Raw genomic sequence first — 17,812 nt, 5'->3', positions numbered from 1 at the left:
CTTTTTGAAAATCCCACAAGCCCGTCTGGCACTTTTTGCTGTCCACCATCTCTGACAGAAGCATGGAGCTTGCAGAACTTTGCGCTGTTGTCATGAACGTTGCAAACACAGAATGAACAGTCTTCTGGTATTTTCAGAGCTGCAGGAAGTTCCACAACAATGGGGGACATGATGATTTCTTTGAGGCCAGATTGCTGTGGGACATAGTAAAAAACAGTTCCAGGCTGTTGGTGGCATTAATAGAAGAGCTGCAGATGATGGATTTTGGGCCTGGGAAACAGGCAGCAGCTGGTGGGATCACATTGTATTGCAGGTTTGGTACAATGAGCAGTGGCTGCAGAACTTTCAGATGTGAAAGACTACGTTCCTGGATCTATGTGCTGAGCTCACCCGAACCCTTCAGTGCACAGACACCAGAATGAGAGAACTGCCAGTTGAGAAGTGAGTGGTGATCACAGTCTGGAAGCTTGCAGTGCCAGATTGCTATTGGTCATTGGGAGGTCATTTTGGAGTTGGAAAATCCATAGTGGGGACCATTGTTGTGCAAGTGTGTAGGGCCATTAATCGTATTCTGCTATTCAGGACTTTGACGCTAGGCAATGTGTAGGACATAGTGAATGGATTTGCAGCTATTGGGTTCCTGAACTTCAGTGGAACGATAGATGGCATGTACTTTCCTATTTTGGCCTCAGCCTTGTTAAAATAGGCTGAAAAATAGGCTTTGGGGCCCCTAGAATAATCTTTTTATACTGTCCTGTTGGCTATCAGTTCTTTTCTGCACATGCCTACTGTTGACATTACCTCATTCTTGGATGCATGCCAACATTCTGGACATGCTCACTGCTGTTGTTTACCTCAGAGTTATGACCTTGCCCTACTTGGCTTTTTGATAAGTTGCCATCTTAGGTACTCTTGGCTTTCTGCCAATGACCTTTTCTCCATTTTTGCCCTGGGCATGCTCAATCTAAAAAAACTTTATGGCCATGCCTCATTTTACTTGCAGTGGTCATGTGACCCACAAAACCTTGTGGTATGTGACCTGCAACTTTCAGTGGTGAAAGGACTTCTGCTTATTCAAGAGGGAAGGTAGGGTCACAAAATGGAGATTAGGAATGTCAAATGGAGTCTGGGGAATTTCTCCGGTATCAGCCCAACAGAAGGGGCTACTTCTATATGTTTATGTAAGCGTTGGTGAATCATTGGGAATACCTCACTGATGTGTGGGCTGGTCATGGATGCGTGACATTCATTATTAAGAATGCAGGACTGTTCAGAAAGCTTCAAGCAGGGATATTTTTCCTGACCAGTGCATTACCATTGGTGATGTTGAAATGCCAGTAGTGATCCTGGGACACCCAGCCTACCCGGGCTTCTCTGAATCGTAAAGCCATGTATTGGCCACCTTGACAGCTCCAAGGAAAGATTCAGTTACTGGCTCAGCAGGTGCAGAATGACAGTTGAATGTGCTTTTCATAGACTGAAGGGATGCCGGCAGTGTTTATCTACCAGATTAGATTTCAGAGAGGAAAAAAAATCCCAAATCGTTATAGCTGCCTGTTGTGTTCTGCCTAATGTCTGTGAGGCAAAGGAGGAAAAGTTGCTGCTGTAGTGGAGGATGAAGGTGGAGTGACTGTCTGCTGACTTTGAACAGCCAAACAAAAGGCCGTTAAAAGAATTCAGCCTGGAACTATGCAGCCAATAGAAGGCCTTGAAAGAGCACTTGAACGGTCAGCCTCGGTAATGTGTTGAGCTGGACTATTCTCTACCTGGCCCTGAAGTTTTGAGGGCTACTAGGAATTGCATAGTGCTTGGTGTATGTTTTATGAATATCACATCCTTTAATGAACCAATGAACTATTTGCTGTTCACTGTACTTTTATAATTATTACACTGTTTTTTAACTGAACCTATGAGTCCTCGGATCTTGTTCTTTTACAAATGATGTGCTTTGAGTACTGCTAGGCATTCTGCAGTATACATTATGAAATAATAAAGATGAATTTATTTCCAAATAATAAAAATGTATTACATACCAAAAAACAATTAAAAATAGTGTGCAATTAAAAAGTATGGTACAAACTTATAAACTAAATTAATGGAACAGAACTTTAAAATTAGAATGATAGAAAACATCCCTTCCCATTTCTGCCAAACCTGCATCAACCATAGTTTTGGCAGGTCAGTGTATGTGAAGCTGTGGTTTTCCTTACTGTTCCCTGGTGTAGAGTGATAAGAATAGAGATGCAACCTCTGATGCCACCTAGAATGGGGGTGAGGGTAGAAATATAGGGAGGTGCTAAAATGGAGTTATCCATTAACTGCAGGAGGGAGGGGAGGTGAGCCTGTGACTGTTGGACCTGTAGGTCAGTAAGAGTCTGCAGCATTTGTGTTTTGCTGCCTGAGAAGTCCCATTATGTCCTAGTGCATCACCCTCTCCTTTTCTGGCTGGGACTCCAGTGCCTTTCTCTTGTCTGCTCTTTCCTTGTCCAGGTTGTCTGCTATATTCATTTTCCAGGCCTTCTGTTCACAGTCCAAGTGCTGGCTTGCAGGATCTCAGTGAATATGTCCTCCCTAGTCTGTTTCTTTTTCCTCTTCCTCAATGTCAGGTGTTCCTATGGGTGCTGAATAGGCACCCCTCAAGGCGATAGCAGCAGCAGCTGTATCTAAAACGGACAGATGTGGTGTTGTATTTACAGTCACAACGGAAAGCTAAGTTTCAGAGCTATCTTCCCTTACTCTCAGAAGAGTTTTAAATAATACATGCTTATTGACACTTCAGCTTTGGAACGCCTCTGCACAGGGGGGAGTATGACCTGCCAGGGCTGGATGTGGCGGGTAGGAAATGTGGAGGCAATTGTTCAGCTGCGTAAAACAATATAATTTCATCTCCCATTTCCATGGGTATGAGCACAAGGCAGTGACACTGAGTATTGGCACTATTTTCCACAGGCAGTAATCATTTTAGTTGATATCTCATTCATGGGTGGTAACAGACTCAGTGAGCACAATTGCTGCTGGTGTCCCAAAGGTACGTGGATCTGTATGCTGCTAGCTGTTTATTGCAATTGTGCCTGCTGAAGTCTTTGTGGTGTGGCATGGGAGTGTCCTATCACAGAAGAAGAAATAAAGTTGCCATCCCTAGAAACCTTCAGAAGAGGATTTGAAAGTATCTCCTTGACAGTTCCATCAAGAGCTCTCAGGAAGATGTTAGGGACATCCCAATGTACCTAAACAAATTGCTTTGTGTGGCTCAACACTCCCCGCCTAGCCCTCCAGGGGAATAAAAAGCAGATAAGTGCCCTACCTCTCTTTGTTGTATCGCTATCTCATATGATTAAAACAATGAAAAGTAGATAATTGCATAGTGCTAACTGAGACTGTGTTTGTGCCATCTTCACATATAAACAGTGTAAGGGAGAATGCATGCACACACCTGAGATTCCTTCCCCTGCATTGGGCTTGACCAGGCCCGGCTGGCAGGACTGCCTTGACTGTGGTGGAGTCTCAGAAAAATCCTGGCTCGCAGCATAGCTGGACCCTCCTGCTGCATCTCCCTCCTCTTCCTTGCTGTTCATGGCAGGGCTGTGTCTCAGGCTCTTTGGAGGTATCCACAGTGGTGTGTGAGGTGCTTGGTGGGTCTCCGCCATGTATGGTATACAGTTCATTGTAAAACATAAGAATGGCCATACTGAGTCAGACCTATGGTCCATCTAGCCCAGTATCCTGTCTTACGATGCCAGCTGCTTCAGAGGGAAAGAACAAAACAGTTAATCATCAAATGATCCATCCTGTTGCCCATGCCCAACTTCTGGCAAACAGTAATCCCTGCCCATCTGGCTAATGGCTATTGATGGACCTATCATCCATGAGCTTATCTAGTTCTTTTTTTAACCCCATTATAGTCTTGGCCTTCACAACATCCTCTGGCAAGGAGTTCCAAAGGTTGACTGTGCATTGTTTGAAGAAATACTTCCTTTTGTTCGTTTTAAACCTACTGCTTGTTAATTTCATTTGGTGACCCCTAGTTTTTGTGTTAGGAGGAGGAGTAAATAATACTTCCTTATTTACTTTCTAAATACCAGTCATGATTTTATAGACCTCTATTATATCCCCATTAGTCGTCTCTTTTCCAGGCTGAAAAGTCCCAGTCTTATTAATCTCTCCTCATCTGAAAGCTTATCCATACCCCTAATCATTTTTATTGCCTTTTTCTGTACCTTTTCCAGTTCCAGTATATCTTTTCTGAGATGGGGCGACCAGATCTGTACACAGTGTTTGAGATGTGGGAGTACCATAGATTTATAAAGAGGCAATATGATATTTTCTGTCTTATTACCTATCCCTTTCCTAATGATTCATAACTTTCTGTTAGCTTTTTTGATTGCCGCTGGACATTGAGTGAATGTTTTCAGAGAACTATTCACAATGACACTAAGATCTCTTTCTTGAGTGGTAACTGCTAATTTAGACCCCATCGTTTTATATGTATAGTTGGAATTACGTTTTCCATTGTGCATTACTTTGCATTTATAAACATTGAATTTCATCTGCCATTATTTTGCCCAGTCACCCAGTTTTGTAAGATGCCTTTGTAACTCTTCACAGTCTGCTTTGGACTTAACTATTTGAGTAGTTTTGTATCATCTGCAAATTTTGCCACCTCACTGTTTACCTCTTTTTCCAGATCATTCATATGTTGAACAGTTCTGGTTCCAGTACAGACCCATGGAGGACACCATTGTTTACCTCTCTTCATTCTGAAAACTGATAATTTATTCCTTCCCTTTGTTTCCTATCTTTTAACCAGTTACTGATCCAGGAGAGGACCTTCCTTCTTACCCCATGAAAGTTTATTTTGCTTAAGAGCCTTTGGTGAGGGACCTTGTCAACGACTTTCTGAAAAACTAAGTACACTATATCCACTGGATCACCCTTGTTCATGTGCTTGTTTACCCCTTCAAAGAATTCTAGTAGTTTGGTGAGGCATGATTTCCCTTTACAAAAATCATGTTTACTCTCTTCCTCAACAAATCGTGTTCGTCTGCATTGATAATTCTGTTCTTTACTGTAGTTTAAACCAATTTGTCTGGTACTGAAGTTAGGCTTACTGACTTGTAATTGCCAGGATTGCCTCTGGGCCTTTTTAAAAAATTCGTGTCACATTAGCTATCCTCCATCATCTGGTACAGAAGCTTATTTAAATGATAGGTTACATACCACAATTAGTAGTTCTGCAATTTCACATTTGAGTTCCTTCAGAACTCTTGGGTGAATACCATCTTGTCCTGGTGACTTATTACTGTTTAATTTATCAATTTGCTCCAAAACCTCTTCTAATGCCACCTCAGTCTGGGGACAGTTCCTCAGATTTGTCACTTAAAAAGAATTGCTCAGGTTTGAGAATCTCCTTCACATCTTAGCCATGAAGACCAATGCAAAGAATTCATTTAGTTACTCCACAATAGCGTTATCTTCCTTGAGTGTCCCTTTAGCATCTCGATTGTCCAGTGGCCCCACTAGTTGTTTAGCAGGCTTCCTGCTTCTTACTTTTTACTGTTACTTTTCGAGTCTTTGGTTAGCTGATCTTCAAATTCTCTTTTGGTCTTCCTAATTATATTTTTATACTTCACTTGCCAGAGTTTATGCTCCTTTCTATTTTCCTCCATAGGATTTAACTTCCACTTTTTAAAGGATGCCTTTTTGCTGTTAAGTGCTTCTTTTACTTTGTTGTTTAGCCACGGTGACACTTTTTTGGTCCTTTTATTATGTTTTTTAATTTGGGGTACATGTTAAAATTGAGCCTCTATTATGGTGTCTTTAAAAAGTTTCCATACAGCTTGCAGGGATTTCAGTTTTGTTACTGTACCTTTTAATTTCTTCCTAATTTTTTGTAGTTCCCCTTTCTGAAATTAAATACTATCATGATGTGCTGCTTTGGTTCCCATTTCGCTCCCCCAGGGATATTAAATCTTATTATGTTATGGTCACTATTACCAAATGGTTCAGCTATGTTCACCTCTTGGACTGTGCGCCACTTAGGACTAAATCAAGAATTGCCTCTCCTCTTGTGGGTTCCAGGACTAGGTGCTCCAAGAAGCAGTCATTTAAGATGTCCAGAAACTTTATTTCTGGATCTCACCCTGAGGTGACATGTACCCAGTCAATATGGGGATAGTTGAAGTCCCCCATTATTATTGAGATTTTTATAGCCTCTCTAATCTCCCTGAGCATTTCAAACTCTCAATCACCATCCTGGTCAGTAGTGTGTCCCTACTGCTATATTCTTATTATTCAAGCATGGAATTACTATCTAGGGTACAGCTTGGTTCATTTAAGATTTTTACTTCATTTGACTCTATGCTTTCTTTCACATGTAATGCCACTCCCCCACTAGTATGACCTATTCTGTCCTTCCGATATATTTTGTACCCTAGTATTACTGGGTCCCATTGATTATCCTCATTCCACCAAGTTTCTGTGATGCCTATTGTATCAATATCCTCATTTAATATGAGACACTCAAGGTCACACATCTTAGTATTTAGACTTCTAGCATTTGTATATAAGTACTTTACAAAATTGTCACTTTTTAGCTGTCTGTCGTTATGTGATATAATTGAATGGGACTCTCTTTCATTTGACCTGTTTCTCATCAGATTCTACCCATATTTGATCATCTTGCATCCTCTCCTCCTTACTAAGATATAAAGAATCTCCATTAATATTAATAGTGGCAGGCCTACACTCAGCACCAAATCAACTGTTGGCTTTCCTGACCTTGTAGTGTGCCTGCCACAGTTCCTTCACTTTCTTGCGGCACGATTGCTGATCCCTATCATACCCCTTCACCTGCATCCTCTATGCAGTCTTTTTGTTTGTATATTTCTATGACAGTTCTGTAGCTTTGCCTGCACAGCATCTTCTTCCCACAGGCCCAGGAGATCCAGTACCTCCTGCCCACTCCAGGCAAGGAGTGTAATCCTCCCAAGGAGGGCAATCAGGAAAAAAGCGGTGTAAAAAATAAGGTTTTAAAGGGGGTGGGGTGGCGTAATGGGTGGCGTAATGGGGCGCTTACATTGACAGTTGATAAATGTGAATGCAAACAAATGCGCAAAAAGTTTGATACAAAGCTACTTACGTCAACCTAACTCTGCAGTTTAGACCAGGCCTAAGAAAGTGCCTCCCAAGAAACTCTTAATGCTTTAATGAAAGGTCTATTTTCTTTAGAATGAGTCCCCTTTTTTTCTGAATTTGTTTGTTGTCTTCCCCTCCTGTCCTGACCTTATTTCTTGCTCTCTGTGGTTTGTTCTGATTGTGCGATTGTTGTGGGCTGTCCTGAAGCTGATCCTGAAGATTTTCATTAATTTTATCCTTACTTTATGGAGCACTGTATTGTTTGAATTCAGTCTCAGTAGTGCAAATATGAAATCTAGTAGCAAATAGAAACTAAAAGTGAAGTTAAGCAGAACAGTTATAGCGGGAACATACCTCCTACCCAATTGTGTGTGTGTTTGTTTTTCATGGTGCTCAAGGTGTTCAGTGGGCTCCCTTACTCATTTTTTGATCCTTACAGTCTGCTAAGGAGGTCTTGCCTGTTTGAGCCAGGGACTCAGGAATGGATGACATCTTAAAATGGAGTTATTATGTTACCCTACCCTTTTTATTTTGGGCCATCACTTTCCTTCACACATAGAGTCCTACATCCATTTTTAACTATTTCTAATATGCATGAAGATGGAAAACCTGCCTTAGAGGGAGGATCTCTTCCACATGGCCTGGGTGTTTTAACTACCCTGTACATGAGTCAGCTAGTCCAGGAGCCTGTTGCGGAGCAGGCTCATTGGCTGACTGTCATTACAGTGCAGCCCGTGTGTGTTGCTTGTCCTCTCAGCATTACCCAAAAACCCGTGCTAGCTATGAAGGCCAGCATGTTTTAATTCTCTAAGCATCCGACAGCCTGACAAGTTAATCCTTGAGGCCCTTCTGAACCCAGGTCCCAACTTGCTTCCCATCTGTTGGGTCTGATTCTAAGAAAGCAAAACTACTGGGATAATTAAAATATCTAAGTGTTACACTTGACTTGGTGGCATAACCAAATGATGCAGCAAATATTTGCCGCACTATTGCCACTGGAAGAGGGCATATAGTGAGAAATAAAGGAATATCATTACTGTAGTGGCTAAAATTGGATTATTGAACAGTGGCATTGACAGAGTTCAAGAAGTATGTTTGTTTTTGTCCTCACAGGTACAGTGCAGATGCTTGCCCATAGGAGATACAAGGGCTTGTCCTATTTGAGGACTGGTAACATTCAGGCACAAGGTAGTCCTTGATATATGAGAGAAATGTAGGAAATGCCAGCTTTACAATGAAAGGTTGTTGAGGAACAAACATCTTTGAGTGTACCCCAGTATTTTGAGTTGTGGGGTGGGATCATCTGCATGTTATCTTTGTGCTCTTATTTATAGTTATGACATAAGGGTATTTTATATTAAAAATGGTGTACCAAGCCTTGAGATATTAGGTAATTGGGTCTAGGGGAGAGCAGGTTTTGGGGATGTAGGAAAAAAAAGTTTGGATTTGTTAGTTACAGTACAGTTTAATATTTATAATATTAAATATTTAAGTGTAGAATTTATCTTATCGCTTAATGTTTATACAAAGAGTTCAAGAATTATGTTGTTGGGAAGGGAGAGAAGTGTAGGGTGAAATGTGTAGGGTGAATCTTCTAGTGGTATTTTCTTTTGCACACTGTTGTCAGGTAGTTTTCACCAACATCTGCGTAATCAGTTGATTTATTCCAGCACTTGGCAAACAAATTGCATTGGTTCTTTAAATATGTTTCCAGGTAGAGACTAATCATATTCTTTTCTGTCCAAGTCTGTGGCTGTGTCTGATCTACAAGCTAGGGGTGTGATTCCTGTGCTTGTGTAGATTCTCATCAAGCTAGTGTGAGTATAAATAGTAGCATGACCGCACTAGCCTGGGTAGTGGCAGTGGAGGCACAGCTGAGCCATGTGCACACAGACTGGGGAATCACAGCCCTATCTCATAATGTAGACATATCCTGTGAAACATAATAAGAAGGTGAGACTGCAGGTACTGTATAAACTCTATGGGAGAATACTCTTTGCCTTCAGTTAACCTGAAAATTTTTCTTCACTTTTGTTTTCAATTATTGCTTTAAGAAGTGTCTACTTACTGTGGAACTGTTTCATCAACAGATCTAGACTCGTATACATTCTTTGATTCTTATCTATTTTATATGCTTGCTTTCCCTTAGGGACTCTGCCATGCTTTGAGAAAAGAAGTATGGAAATTCCTTTTGGGTTATTTTCCTTGGCACAGTACTAGAGAGGAAAGAACTAATTTGCAAAAAAGAAAAACGTGAGTACAGACACACTTTTAGACTACAAAGTAGGTTTAAATAATTTCAGAAATTTTTCAAGTATATGCTTATTGAAGTGATGTAGAAGTCTTCATAAGTCTGCAAAAAACTAACTTTAATGCTGTTGAATGCAGTGTTTGATAAGCCTTCTTAAAAAGCTTATTATATGTAACTGAAGAATATAATAGAGTTTCTGTTATCCATGGCTTACTTTTTCTGTTTGCTCTTTTTTTAATTTTTTTGTGAGATTGTGACATTCAAATAATGAAAAGTGAAGTGATATTTAACAAGTTGCATTTAGTTTTAGAATGGCCTTTTCTTTTTCTTTAGAGATGAATATTTCAGGATGAAACTTCAATGGAAATCAGTCAGTGATGAGCAAGAAAAACGAAATTCAAGATTAAGAGACTATAGGAGTCTTATAGGTAATTTTCCTTTTATTGATTTAGAGTGCAACATACCAATATGGATTAAGTTAATTGTAAGATGTTAAAAAAGAGAAGTGAAGCTCTTGAGATTTAGAATATTAGAGCCATTGCTAAGCATATTTCATGGCCAGAGAATCTGCTGTAGATTGAAGCTCCAAAATCTCAACTTTCACTTAACTTTCTTAAAGTTTTTTGGAGTTGATGGGCATGTCTTCAATCACATAGAGATGTCCCCATTGAAGAAGGGCACTGACTTGCTCCAAAAGAGCAAGTGGCTTCAGTCTTCAGTGGCTCTGAAATTATAAAAGCAATATTGAGTGAAGTTGGTCATAAAATTCAGGCAGTGTGAACTCTGTATTGTACATTGAAACAACACAAAAAATGTACAGTGTAAAAGCAGGCATTCTGTAAATGATGTCCCTATGGGTGCTCCACTGTTGATGCGGCAGCACCTTTGTGTCTGTGGTCAGAGATCTTCAATAGCAGTGCCCATCGGACTGCACATGCGCACCTCCCCTGTCTCACGCAATGTGTGGGAAGTATAAATAGCCCTGTGTCATCCGACTGCCCTCAGTTCCTTCAGCCTGTGGTCTGGAACGAAACCCTTAGCAGAGCCTGATTTTTCCCTCTCTTCTCCTCAGATACTGCGATAGTCAGCTCGCCCTTAGATAGCTAGTTCTTCAGTTTTCCTTTCCTCTTTCTTCACCCCCCGCTGTCCCCCCCTCCCCCTCCCCCCCCCAAAAAAATTTCATGCTATTTATTTCAACTTCTACATATCTACAGTTTTAGAATAGAGTAGGTTTTCGTTTTCCCACTTCCCTTTCCCAATAGGGAAGCTATCCTCTCACCCTTATGCCTGGCTTTCCCGGCTTTAAGAGTTGCATGTTGTGCGGGACTGCTTTCCTGTTAACACACTGTGTATGGTCGTCTATTTGTTGCTTGGGAGAGGGACACGTTTTCCAGAAGTGCTCCCACTGCCTTGGTCTAAAACCAAGGGCAAGGAAAGACAGGGACATTAGGTTCAAACTTATCTTAATGGAAAAGTCTCTTCAAGCAACGTCAGACCCAGGATCCCCCTCCTCTCCAGACAGACCCTCTTGGTCCACAAGATCATATACTGACCCCCTCTCTTCACGCCTGAACAAGAGAAAAACATCTTCTGACCAGGCTGAGGGTAGAGAAGAGAGCAGCTTCTTCCACAGCTTCTGAGGTGCAAACTTCAAGAATGCCGTCCCTGGCTAGATCCATGGCATCAATGGCTTCTCACCAGGGGCATGGCTCTGCAAAAAAACCAAGTTCCTCAGTCTCTGAGAAAAAATCTAAAGACTCTGCTAGGGCAGACCATCAACAGTCGGCTCCACCCTCTATTTGTAGTGACCAGAATGAGCCCTCTACCTCATCTGCAGCTCCAAGACCCTTCGTGACCCAAAGAAGCCACTGGCACAATATCGGCACCGACAAAGCCACTAATACCGACCAAGACGTTGACGCCGACAAAATCTTCGGCACCAACAAACTCATTGGCGCGGACCAAACCAGTGGCCCTGAAAAATTTTTTGTCACCATCTGCTGGCCCTACTAAGACATATACCACGGCACTGTGCTTTACATCGGCATCATTGATGCCCTATGTACCACAGGAGTTTAGACTCATTTCAGATCTAAGAGTACCTGATATTCCAGAGTCTCCACTCCTGAAATGCAACGTACCATAAGCCTCACCGTCACCTGAGTCAAGCTTCACTCTCCTCCTTTCCCTAGTGATGTAGAGGAGGAATATGCTGACTCCATTGCCCCATCAATATCAGGACAAATAGCACCAGTCTTGCATACCTGCCTTTCAACATCCCAAACCTGGCCTCAACTTTGCTATCCACAATGGCACTTTGACATCCAATGCCACCTTAGTGCCCTCATAACTACCACAGACAGCAGCCTGCTGCATAAGGGGCGACGTCTTGTGCACCTTCTTACAAACAAGTTTTGAAGATGTGGTTGAGGGTCCGAGAACAACCCCTCCATTCTACCTGTTCCTAACATCTACAACATCACAAACAAACCATAAGTTTGGCAACCAACTAGCTCCATTCCTGCCATCTTGCATGCTCATCACTTTGGACAAATGGGTCCTGGAAATAAGCAAGGAACGATATTCCATTCCCTTCCTAACTATGCCATCCTGTCACATCCACTCCCCATTCCTCTTCAGGGACCCTTCTCACGTGACCATTCTCAGAGAGGAATTAAACCATCTTCTGCAACTGGGAGCCATAGAACCAGTCCCCATGCAGCACAGAGGATGAGGATTCTACTTCCACTAATTCCTGGTCCAGAAGAAATCCAGTGGGTGGCACCCCATTTTAGACCTTGGCAATTTGAACAAGTTTGTCAAACTGCAATATTTCAAGATGGTCACATTATCCAGTCTCGTACCAGCACTTGAATAGGGGGACTGGTTCTTGGCCCTCGACCTACAGGATGCTTACTTCCACATTACCATACATCCTGCTCAGAGACGCTTCCTATGATTCATCGTGGGCAATCTCCACTTCCAGTACAAAGTTCTATCTTTTGGCTTATTATAACAGTACCATGAGTTTTTTCCAAGGTACTCTCAGTGGTTACAGCTTACTTAAGAAAGAGAGGAATCACCATTTTCCCATACTTGGACTATTGCCTCCTCAAAGCCCCATCCAAGGCTGAAACGCTCTGAGAGGTTCACACAACCATGAACCTTTTCAACAACCAAGTCTCCTTATCAACTTGGAAAAATTCACCTTGAGATCGGTGCAAACATTAGAATTCATTGGCGCTCAACTTGACGCCTTACAAGCAAAGGCATTTCTGCCACCTGATGGGTTCACAACTATAATAGACTTGATCTGAAATGCACGGGTGTGCCCCGGGATTTCAGCACACGCATGCCTCCAATTCCTAGGACATATGGCAGCAGCCACTTTCGTAGTCAGACATGCAAGGCTACATATGCACTGTCCCCAGGGCTGGCTCTGCACTGTGTACCTACCACACAAACACAACATCCATGAACTATTGTCCATGCTAAGACAAGTCAAAGACTCTCTGCTCTGGTGGATGCATCCCAACAACATTTGTGCCAGGGTCCCCTTCCTTCAACCCTCACCTGCCAAAGTTTTAATGACCAACACTTCTCTCCTTGGCTGGGTGCATCTATTGGAACACAAGATACAGGGCAGATGGACTCCCACTGAATCCACCTTACATATCAACCTACAACAACTAAGAGTGGTTCACAACACCTGCAGACACTTCCTACCACTCCTCAAACATCAGACAGTAAGAGTGGTAGTGGACAATCTCGCCTGCATGTACTGTATCAATAGGGAAGGAGGAATGAGATCCCTTTCCCTATGTTTGGATGCAATCAAGCTATGGAACTTTTGTATCTACAACTTCTCTGTTTCGGCTGCATACCTCCCTGGACAGGAGAACATTATGGCGGACACACTGAGCAGGAACTTTTCTCAAGAATACGAATGGGAACTAGATATGGGAGCACTACGACCCATACTTCGCCATAGACTTGCTCGCCACCCAACGGAATGCCCACTGCTCCCAGTTTTGCTCCAGAGCAGGACTGGGATGAGCATCAGTGGAGGACGCCTTTCTCATGACTTGGAATGGACCACTACTATATGCATACTGCCTCTTTCCCCTCCTGTCCCAAGTCTTATGCAAAATACAAGAAGACCAATCTCATCATATTAATAGCCCCAACTTGGCTCCGATAGGTATGGTACACCTACCTTCTTCAGATGTTGCTCTGCCCACCCATCAACCTTCCTCTGGCATCCTGGCTTCTCTCACAAGGCAATGGGCATGTTCGCCACCCCAATCCACAAACACTGCACCTGAAAGCATGATTCCTTCTTGGTTAAGGGGTCCGGAAATAGGCAGCTTGGACCAAGTAAAACACACAGCAGACATGACACTACTAGACACATGTATACTCACAAATGGACTAGATTCCAACACTGGTGCATCCCAAAGCGTCTCATGTTCTCTTATCACTCATTCTGGATTATCTTCTCCAACTCAGAGTGACTATTTTAACAACTTGATTAGAGTACACTTGGTGGCTATCACCACCTTCCGCCATGCTATTGATGGATGCTCCATATTCACACAACCTCTCATTAAATATTTCCTAAAGAGCATTCAAAACCTCTACCCATAGATATGAGCCCCCACTCCTATCTGGGACCCGAATTTAGTCCTATGATCCTTAATGAGACCTCCCTTTTGAATCGATAGCAACATACATTTACACCTAGCTATGAAAACTGCCTTTCTCCTCACAATCACCTTGGCCTGATGGGTGGGAGAAATCGCAGCCTTCATGGCTCACTCATCATATATACTGTGTTTCACAGGGACAAAGTTACACTTTGTCCACATCCCAAATTTCTATCTAAAGTCCTTCTTTTCATTTGAACCAATCCATACACCTCCCCACCTTTTCCTAAACTACATGGTAATCAACAAGATGCAGCTCTCCACACACTGGATGTAAAGTGTGTTATCTTTCTACTTGGATAGAACAAGGCCATTCAGAAAATCACCATGTCTGTTCGTGTCCACCACCAAGGGGTCCAAGGGTGACGCTATATCGAAACAATGTCTTTCTAAATTGATCTCACAATGCATATGTCTCACATTTGAACTCCATAATGAACAAGTTTCTACCTCAATAAGAACACACTCCACATGAGCACTGTCAGCCTCCATTGAATTTCCGAACAGTTTTCCAATTAGTGACATGTAAGTGACATATGTCCACATGGGTATCCTCAGATATTTTTGCACAAAACACTGCCATTATTCAGGATTCCTCTGCAGACACTATCCTGGGATGCACTGTCTTGTCCTTGACTCTACAAGCTGCTCTGAAACCCCAACTTCCCAACTGGGGTACTGCTTTGTAGTCACCTATAGTGGAGCACCATGAGGACATCACTCGAAGAAGAAGAGAGGATTACTCACTTTGTGCAGTAACTGAGGTTCTTTGAGATGTGTGTCCCCATGGGTGCTCCACTATTTGCCCTCTTCCCCTCTACTTTGGGAAGTAACATATGGCTCTGCGTCAGAGAAGGAACCAAGGGTGGTTGGACTGCACAGAGGCATTTATACTTTCCGCGCATTGCGCGAGGTAAGGGGGGAGGTGCATGTGTGTGGTCCAAAGGGCACTGTTATTGAAGATCTCCAACTCCAAACACAAAGGCGCTGCCACATCTACAGTGGAGCACCCATGGGGACATCACTCGAAGAAGAAGAGAGGGTTACTCTCCTTGTGCAGTAACTGAGTTTCTTCAAGATGTGTCCCCATGGGTGCATCTCGAAGAACCTCAGTTACTGTACAAGGTGAGTAACTCTCTTTTCAGCTCGGTAACGATTACAGAAACTTGACAAACTAGAATTTCATAATACTTGCTATAACAAACCAAGCAATTACAAGTATAACGAAATCCCTTTGATTAAGCTTGTTTGCATATTAGCTTTTTCCCATTATAGTTTTCAAATTATGCTGCATATCATATGCATTCATGAGTGGCATTTTACAGTTAACTCATTTAAAGTTGTCTTCATTGTTGCTTTGAATTCAGTAAAAATGTTTTATATTTAATCATGAGGTTTCTGTAAAATGTGTATAACAGTTAAAAAAAATATTTGAAAATCTGCTTGTAAGTAAATCATTTTATTCCAGACAGAAAGAATTTTCTTTTAAGTACTTACTCTGAAAAGCTCCGTTAGTGCATTTTAAAATGACATTCAGTGAATATAGTTGGCTTATTAAACCCTTCAAAGCTCTGCAGTAGGGTTTTGAGAAATCAGTAATTTAAAGAGCATTCTGCATTTGTTAGATATAGGCTTAGTAAAAACTGTTTTGTAAATGTTTTACATCTGTGGGTTATTTCTCAGAAAAAGATGTAAACAGAACAGACAGAACAAACAAGTTTTATGAAGGCCAAAATAATCCAGGATTGATTTTACTTCATGACATTTTGATGACCTATTGTATGTATGACTTTGATTTAGGTAAGTAGGACTCTTCTGAATATTTAAAAGATAAAGTTAATTGTTTGTGATCAGTTGCTATTAGTTGCTATTTTGCAACTAGTTAGTTGCTATTTTGCTCATATTATTAAAACTTACTAATAGGTTAGATCCTGTCATATATATGATGCTTTTTGTGAATGCCAAGATTTGTTTTTTATTAGTATAGATAATTTTTCTTCAGTTTTTTATCTTGGCTTCCTCCATTTTCTATCTAATGCTTATGATGGGCATACACCTTTAACAAACTGAGTAAGAAATATGAATTGAATACAGACTTGCCTTCCACTATATTCCCGCCATGGTCGTCTTTGAGTTGTAGCATGATCACTTTTTCAAAGTCAGCTGGGGTCAGTTATTCAGAGTGTGACTGGTGTGTCCATTCTTAAAAGCCTGATGCTATTGTTATAATTTTAATCCCTAAACAGTCTGCCACTGCTGTAATTAAAACTCCATCTTTGCAAACAGTCGGTGTTCAGAATGCTAACTTTAAAAAAAAATTAGTTGGCTTTTGGATATGTTAACATAATTGTCTGTCACCAGGTTGCCACTTAACTTTATGTATCTGTTGCAAAGGAAAGGTCCCAGACATTCTGCGGAAGTGCTTTTCCTAATCATGTCTTTTCCTCAAAAAGTGAGGACAGTTTGAAAATAGCAACACTGATCTCAAACTTTTAAGGAGGGGGAAAAGACAAAACTAATTTACGGCTTTTTAGGGCTTTGGAAAGATGTGGGACAAAACCTGTGCAGCAGTCAGTGTCAGGTGTCTTACTGAAATTATAGACGCAGACATTTAAAAAAAATCTTTTAAAAATCATTGAGTTCTTTAAAATTGTTATTAATATTGCTGTAGCATACAAGAATCATCTAGTGGGAGTTTCTAGTTTACAAACATGGGAAGAGCAATGAAAATATCTGTCATGTATAACTATCAATCCAAAGATTACAAATTTCAGTTTTTGGGCTTATTTCTCAGTCTCCGTTGGCGGTACATTGTGAAACTTCAGTGCATTGAAAAGTCGCATTTTTTAAACTTTTTTTGTCACACCCCAAAGATTGACAAGATTGTTGAAGGAGAGAAGAGAGCCCAAGGCAGCACCCCAAAATGCAAGATTGAAAATAATATTTTATGGTCGTATAAATATCACTCAGTGATTCTACTCACAGCTGCTCCCTATCTTATAGGCTCCAGCCCTCTCTTTATAGCTGAGCCAACTAATCAGTTTAATTTTGTTGTTGAGAAATACAAACAGCAAAGCATTACCTGATCATATTTCTCAATATAAAATTAAACCAACCACTGATGGATAACCCGTGCGAAACCTGGTCTCCCTTATTTTGGGGGATCCTATGTAGAAGGAGGTCAGTAGCAAAGGGGGGAAGAATAGAGAGGATGTTGTGCGTAGCAATGTGAATAAGGCAGTGAGTAGATATAAAAAGCGTCAAGCAGAAGGAGGAGTTTTACAATGATCTTTAAAATTCTTGTAATTTTCATAAGGTGAGTTATTAAAATGCTCATTGTATTTACTTCATCTCAATCATAAACAAAAATAATCTATTTGAAAAGAAGTTTCAAGATGTTCAGTAGTACTATTAATCTATCTGTCAAGAAACTAATTACAGTCAAGGATGTTGGAAAACCATTTTATACATATAATAATGAAATAGTTTCAGAATTTTCATACAGTTGGAGCTTTCTGTTTGGCTGTTAGTGAAATGATATAAAAGGACCTTTTTTTTCATTCACATGCATATATTTATCTTCACAATGTAAACTCTAGGTGGTGCATTTTGGGACTATAGATTTGATATTTAAGTCAGTAGGCATTTTGCATGAGTAAGGAGTCGTGCAGGTTTTTTGTACTTTTCAGGAAGGTTTAAATCTTTTGATAATTGCCTTTCT

At 41.2% G+C, this 17,812-nt stretch overlaps 1 protein-coding gene across 6 annotated transcripts in view; it reads left to right on the top strand.

The window, feature by feature from the left end:
• TBC1D15 (TBC1 domain family member 15) overlaps nt 1–17,812 on the top strand; it is a 94,623-nt gene that overhangs the window by 43,213 nt on the left and 33,598 nt on the right. For all 6 annotated transcript variants that reach the window (XM_067564013.1, XM_067564012.1, XM_067564015.1 and 3 more), the window contains 3 exons: nt 9,284–9,387; nt 9,719–9,813; nt 15,775–15,891. In XM_067564013.1, the coding sequence (XP_067420114.1) occupies nt 9,284–9,387; nt 9,719–9,813; nt 15,775–15,891 (316 nt within the window). The remainder of the gene's footprint in view (nt 1–9,283; nt 9,388–9,718; nt 9,814–15,774; nt 15,892–17,812) is intronic.

Source organism: Emydura macquarii, unplaced genomic scaffold (genome assembly GCF_026122565.2).
Source record: "Emydura macquarii macquarii isolate MOO-44397 ecotype Brisbane River unplaced genomic scaffold, CSIRO-AGI_Emac_v2 contig_2636, whole genome shotgun sequence".
NCBI classification, from domain to species: Eukaryota; Metazoa; Chordata; order Testudines; family Chelidae; genus Emydura; species Emydura macquarii.
The sequence above is the reverse complement of the archived record's forward strand: the minus strand, read 5'-3'. Positions and strand labels throughout refer to the sequence as shown.